The sequence below is a fragment of the Primulina tabacum genome, chromosome 18, assembly GCF_025594145.1.
Source record: "Primulina tabacum isolate GXHZ01 chromosome 18, ASM2559414v2, whole genome shotgun sequence".
Taxonomy (NCBI): Eukaryota; Viridiplantae; Streptophyta; class Magnoliopsida; order Lamiales; family Gesneriaceae; genus Primulina; species Primulina tabacum.
The window spans coordinates 25994344-26000719 of NC_134567.1; the positions used below are offsets into that span (position 1 = coordinate 25994344).

General features: G+C 34.6%; 1 protein-coding gene across 1 annotated transcript; it reads right to left on the reverse strand.

Moving 5' to 3' along the window:
* Positions 1 to 1636: 1636 nt before the first annotated feature.
* Positions 1637 to 5781, reverse strand: LOC142533253 (potassium transporter 6-like). Its single transcript, XM_075639943.1, has 9 exons — positions 5544 to 5781; positions 5333 to 5439; positions 4739 to 5225; positions 4587 to 4640; positions 3743 to 4003; positions 3614 to 3666; positions 3233 to 3356; positions 2894 to 3148; positions 1637 to 2821 (listed from the first exon to the last, which is right to left on the reverse strand). The coding sequence occupies exons 2-9, from the start codon at positions 5369 to 5371 to the stop codon at positions 1758 to 1760; spliced, it is 2337 nt and encodes a 778-aa protein (XP_075496058.1). The 5' UTR covers positions 5372 to 5439; positions 5544 to 5781; the 3' UTR covers positions 1637 to 1757.
* Between the last annotated feature and the right edge of the window lie 595 nt (positions 5782 to 6376).

A 6376-nucleotide genomic window follows, 5' to 3' on the forward strand; every position in this document is an offset into this window, starting at 1 on the left:
ATCATTTGTTAATTTTCCAAAAAGTATTTTTTTTTACTTACAAATGGGTGATTATTTCTTGCTTAATGATATGATAACCAATGAAAGAAACTAATTATCGTAATAATTTTAGTTTTATTTTATTTTTATAAATGAAATGACTTGTTTTTTATTGGTTAGCTAAAATGGGGTTTGGGCAAAGAGTGGGCAGGCACAAGTCCCATCTACCAATGTGATATTGGCAATTTCAACTTGGAAGATTTGGTTAGTTGAAATTTCAAATTTTGGATTTGTTCTTTCGATATGTGTGTGTATATATATATCATATATGTAAAAATAAAGTATTTATATTATAAATATTGGACCGGAACGCTTTTATTGACTTTCATTGACTGTAAATTGCCTGGCATTTCGTCCGTAGCATTAAATTCAAGCTAGGGGATATTATCTGCCAGCTTTTATAATTTTGGAACTGGATAATTTCAAATATGCTGAGAAAAAATTGGCAAAATCTTATCTTATATATTGTGATTGTAACATGCAATGTAGGACACTCGTTGTACTCGTGATGTCTTGACATAAGTTTGTAATATATTTTTATCGTGAAACTTTTAGTGAATCATATTATAATTTATAATTTCTTGGATAGCCAATTGGTGATTAGATGACACAAAAGCTTCTATGAGACTTTTTCACGAGTCAATTTTGTTAGACGAATCTCATATTTCATATATTTATGAAAACAACACATTTTATGACAAAAATATTACTTTTGACTGTATATATGGATCTGACCGATCAATCTCACATATATAGATTCATGAGATCGTCTCACATGAAATCTACTTTTATATAAATATCTATTTTTTTGTTGTTGAAGGTAAAGGAAATCATGACCTATTTTTTGAGATCATATAAATATTGTTTTTTTTTTTATAAAGTAAATTTACAACATTCAGAGAATTTCTCCTATATTTCGTTCCACTGCTTTATCACAAGTGGTAGGGTTCTAAAACCAAACCACCATTTATTCAATACATAATACAATATAATATAAAATAAAATAGTTGAAAATTTTAACATGCTTAGCCTCCAACAAAAAAAGTATTTATTTCCATACGTTTGACTTTGCATTCAGATAATTGTGTTTTTATATCTTATTATGTATTATTTTATGGTGTTTGCCTATATATGTAAATATATAAAATTATTTTCTCATTTAAAAAACATTTGACCTGTCTTTAGAAAACAGAATAGAAAGAAACATGGGATTTTGAGTAGATGTAGCCCATGTTTGAGCAACATGTTCAAATTTAGGCCGATAACCAACCTAAGCCCATTAGATTGCAAAATTATTGTAAAATAATTTCGTCAACTGTTTAATGAATAGGTAAGTCTCTTGTGAGACAATATCACGAATTTTTATCTGTGAGACGGATCAACCCTATCAATATTCACAATAAAAATAATACTCTTAACATAAAAAGTAATATTTATTCATGGATGACCCAAATAAGAGATGCGTATCACAAAATACGACCCGTGAGACCGTCTCACACAAATTTTTGTCTTAATGAGTACACATGAGGATTTCATTTTCTTAATTAAATAGTTGACATGCATAAAAAGTACCTCTATAGTGAGATATATTGCAATGTGAAATATGTACTTTAGACAACCTATCGCCAATTTTTTCTTGGTATAAACACCGTAAATTCTATAGCCATTTTGTACAAATTTACAAAAACTTGAAAGCATTCTCTAAAAACCATCAAAAATTATATATTATACACCATTCCCACTTCTAATGTTGAGGCATGAGGTACACTCAATGCATACGTAGATGCTCTACTGTTTCTCCTCAAGAACTCGTACCCAAAATTTATAGCCATCTTCTTCATCAAACTTGAACCTTGCTTTGTTCTGACGTATGAATGTCCCATGATGTAAGCTGTACCGGCTTCTCTCGCTTCCATCAAACCACAAAGCTCTTCATGAGCGTCTCTATCCATCTTTGGACTTCCGGCCAGGATGGCAAACTTGACTTGTTTCCTAGGCTTAACGGGTGGTGGGGATTGTGTTTCCCTGAGTTCTGATGTGCTAGCTTTTTCGGGATTGGCCCCATTTTCCTCGCGTAGCTGAATCGAGTCTACGTGACTTGAAGGTGTTCCAACTACAACCATTTTCTCATTTTGCTTCTTAGAATCTTTTTCTGTTTCATTCAAATTCCCCTTCCCAGTTCGTATGTACTCTGCTATAGAACACACAAGATCGTTCTCGAATTGTACGTCGTCTTTATGAGCATCGCGATAACCATATCGGACAATGCATCTATACATACGGTACTCTCTTGGTCCAATACGCCCCACAAGAAACCGTTCTTCATGCTTAACGTGGGGAATAGGGATGGATTTGACACACAGAAAAACTAGCACCTGGTGGAAAGCCGGAAGATTGGTGACAAAATGGGAGAAGATAGCTGGTATTCCAGATACGAGTTCTGTGTGTATTATGCCAATGCCTTTAACCCGTACGATGCCCAGACTCGGCCCCAACTCAAGTAGCCAATCAACAGATACTTTATTTTGAACATCATACTCGTACTTCTTAAGCGTACCATAGTGCCAGACACACATCACTGTCATAAAGACGAATGAAATGGCAACCGGTACCCATGCTCCTTCAAGAAACTTGACAAGAGATGCACATAAATATAAGCCCTCGAGTGTCCCAAAGAACAAGATGAAGCAAACTGCGAGAACGACACTTTGGTGCCAGCACAGCACAAAAACGAGAGACATCAAACACGTTGTGACCAACATGACGGTGATAACTGCCAAACCTTCATTAAGAAAAACATAAAATTTTAGTTGGATTAAGAACCTTGGATCTTGAGGAAACATAAAAGTTCCACCTGAAGCATTGCCTAATCTCTTGATGTCTCTAAAACCGAGAGTAACGGCTAAACATAGCAGCATGAAGATCCAGTTGACCTCAGGAATATATATCTGGCCATGGATTTTTGAGGATGTGTGCACTATTTTAACTTTAGGGAAGCACCCAAAGGCAGAGCACTGTTTTATGATGGAAAAAGTTCCTGTAATAATGGCTTGGCTTCCAACTACTGCAGCAAGTATAGCAATCACCAGCACTGGCCATCTTAGTTTCTCTGACAAAATAACACAAGATATATTTAGCGACGGCAAATACCAATGTTCTTTGAATTTAACGAGCAATGGTTGAAGGAATATACCAGGTACAGAAACATAAAATCCAATTTGATAATCATTTTCGATTACATGATGCTTAGAGAGATAAGCAGCTTGCCCCATGTATGCAAGGACTAGTGATGGATAAACAACGGAGGCAAAGGCTATCTGCAAAATTCATGACTCAGTCTGTTAGATAAAATAACATTAAGTGGATGGCTCATTGAAGATTCAATTGAAACACTTCCCTTCAGAATTTTGATAACAAATAATAAACCTCTACCTTGTGTTTAAAAACCGCTAAAGCACCGAAGAAAGAATGTGGCAAGAACAGAGAGTTCAAGCAAGTTAGGGGCACAAAATTGAGCACGTCAACTTGTAATCAAATATGATCCAATGATTGATGGTGAGAACAAGTATTATACCTTGATTGACGACTGGGAAAAGTGCCCAAGATCAGCAAACATTGCTTCCGAACCTGGAATAATTAAAATTAGAGATCCGTTCAGAAGAAAAAAAGACTATAATTTACTGTGTTATGTGCTTTTCCTTGCCTGTTACGCAAAGTAGGATTCCTCCCAATGACATCCAACCCCCTCTTTGGGTTTTCTTTAGAAATGTGTACATATAGCGTGGTGACAGAGCTTGATAAACATGAGGATTCCAGTGGAAAATATTGTAAATACCAATAAAGCTGATGCACAAAAGCCATGTTATGACCACAGGTGCGAACAAGAATCCAACCCTGTGAGTGCCATAATGTTGAAGGGCAAACAAGGCGATTAGTACCGCACAAGCAACTGGGATTTCCACGTCTGCAAGATTATTGCATTTCAGGTAGCAGAGGAATTGAGTCAACAAGTCTTTTAAGATTAAGTAATAATGTATCACACGAATGAGATAAATTTAAAAACGTACTGAAATAATGTAAGAAAACATCTAGAAAGAAAGAGCAAACTATGTAAATACGTATAGTTCATATTGATCTTGATGTATTTCTAAAAATTCAACCATCTTTAGACACTGCTACCATTAAAGTCATGTTTTTGCGGATTATCTCATTTCACATCTCATACCGTGATACGCCCCATTTAGTGAAATTAGATACTGAACTAAATAAAATAGATATCTGAATGGATATTACTATATCACTCCCACCAAACACACTTAAAGCTAATAGTTCTCACAACTTAATTTATGTTATACACACTGAAATAAGATAAAAGTTGCTAGTTTCTGCCATAAAATGTGGAAAAAAAAAATTTATCCAATGCGTGGAATTTATTCAGCTATGCTTTGGAAAACTTTACTTGAAATTCAAAATATAGCAAATTTTTGGAATTTTTAAAAAAGTCGTCAGAATCAGTCAATCAAGGGGCGAAATTTGGAGTATCTTACATTTGGGGTGCTCTCTTTCCATTGCAAGTCCTAGACCAGAAACTGCAGAAAAAACTGCACAGCAGGCAACAAAGCTCATTTCAATCAAAGTTGGAAAAACTCACAAATGCTAAACAATTTTTACAAAAATTCAAGCCAGACTAGAGATATACCCGAAACAGCCGGAGTCAAAATTCCATCCCCGATCACCATACAAGCACCGAGAAGAGACAATACAAGCAAAAATCTCTGCAAAACTCTGCGTTTTTCAAGAAAAGACTTAAGCCTTGCCCCAAAAGTTGAAGGTGCAGGGCACAAAATATCCTTCTTGTAACTAGACAAATCTTCATCCGCAGACTGAAAACTAGGCAATGGATTCACATTGGCATGCCTGCATAAAAGTGAATATAATGCAAATGTGCCTCCTTCACCGTTATCATCAGCTCTCAGCACAATGAACACATATTTCAACAAAGGAATCAAAGTCAGTGTCCAAAATACGAAAGACAGAACCCCAAAGATTTCGTCGTTGGTCTCAGAATGTTCAATATCTTCGGCAAAAGTATTCTTATACACATACAATGGCGAAGTGCTCAAATCCCCGTACACAACACCTAAACTCTGATAAGCCAGCGTCAACATTGTTCTCCAAGATTCTTTCTGCAGTCCTCCAATAGCAAAAGCAAATAAGATAAAGGAAAAAAACAAAGAAAATAAGAAAGACATCATTCAAGAATAAAAGAACTGTATGGAGGAAAAAAACTCACCTTTACACGATTCTGATAAATCCCACTTTCAGGATCCATTGAAAATGCCCTCAGAACCCCAAGGAAACCATTACAGCTACAAATTTTAGAATTTAAAAGCTACCCATCTGCCAAACGACCCATACAAGTAAAGAAGTGTGAAGAAAATGCATACTGACTCACCCACCAAATTATATGTAACTAGAAATGAACAATTTTATTACGACGGTACCTTAAAATGTGACACACATAGCAGTTCAACAACCTCCAGAGGAAGAGTAAGCAGACAAAAGGAGTTCAAATATTCTGATGTTAAAATGTAAAGAGAGAGTTAATTTTTATTTCCACATCGTTACATGAGGAAAGTTAGTAGTGTGTGGGGTCGGAAACACTTTATAAAACTCTGGAATTTCTTCAAGTTTCAGTTTTTGAATAATTTCTTGAATGTTTTTTGCCTTGTTAAATTAGTCAGATGACATCGTTTTAGTTTTAAAATTTTAAATACCACCTTTCACACTATTCCACTTCTCTTTTGTATGCACGCCGTGCTCTGAAATCTTGGAAACCGTGGGGATTAAATTAATCATTTAAAAATCAATAGTTTTTTTTAGTGGATTTACAAGTTAGATTTTTTAACATATATATAAAATTTTGACGTATCTGTTTTTGAAGTGAAAATCATCTAATAGATGTACGATATGCTTCATTACGTTCACTAGATGATTGTTACTTAATCGATAGACTACAATATGAAGAGTTGCCCGTCTTCCGACTTGACTAATTTAAGTTTATAATATATCTCAAGAAATTGTATCTATGTGCGTAATTCCATATAATTTATTAATCACAGGGACAAAATAATATTTATTTTATAACTGAAAAATCCAAAAAAGTATACAGTTTTCATCGTCATAAAAAATTTCTAATCACTATGAATCCACTTAGATTCCGTCGACATTTGTTGATATCCTAGTTTCAATCGTAAGAATTCAGGAATTTGAATATTATACCATCTTTTTCTTAGATTCTCTTAATTCCTGACATAATATTTTCACGACCTCCTAA

Excerpts from the sequence above, each read along its gene's own strand:
- LOC142533253 (XM_075639943.1), bottom strand. The coding sequence starts at position 5,371 with ATGGATCCTGAAAGTGGGATTTATCAGAATCGTGTAAAG. Across the intron at positions 4,641-4,738 it reads TTTGACTCCGGCTGTTTCGG|TTTTTTCTGCAGTTTCTGGT; the intron begins GTATATCTCTAG and ends CCTGCTGTGCAG. Across the intron at positions 2,822-2,893 it reads GAGATTAGGCAATGCTTCAG|GTTTGGCAGTTATCACCGTC; the intron begins GTGGAACTTTTA and ends TTCTTAATGAAG.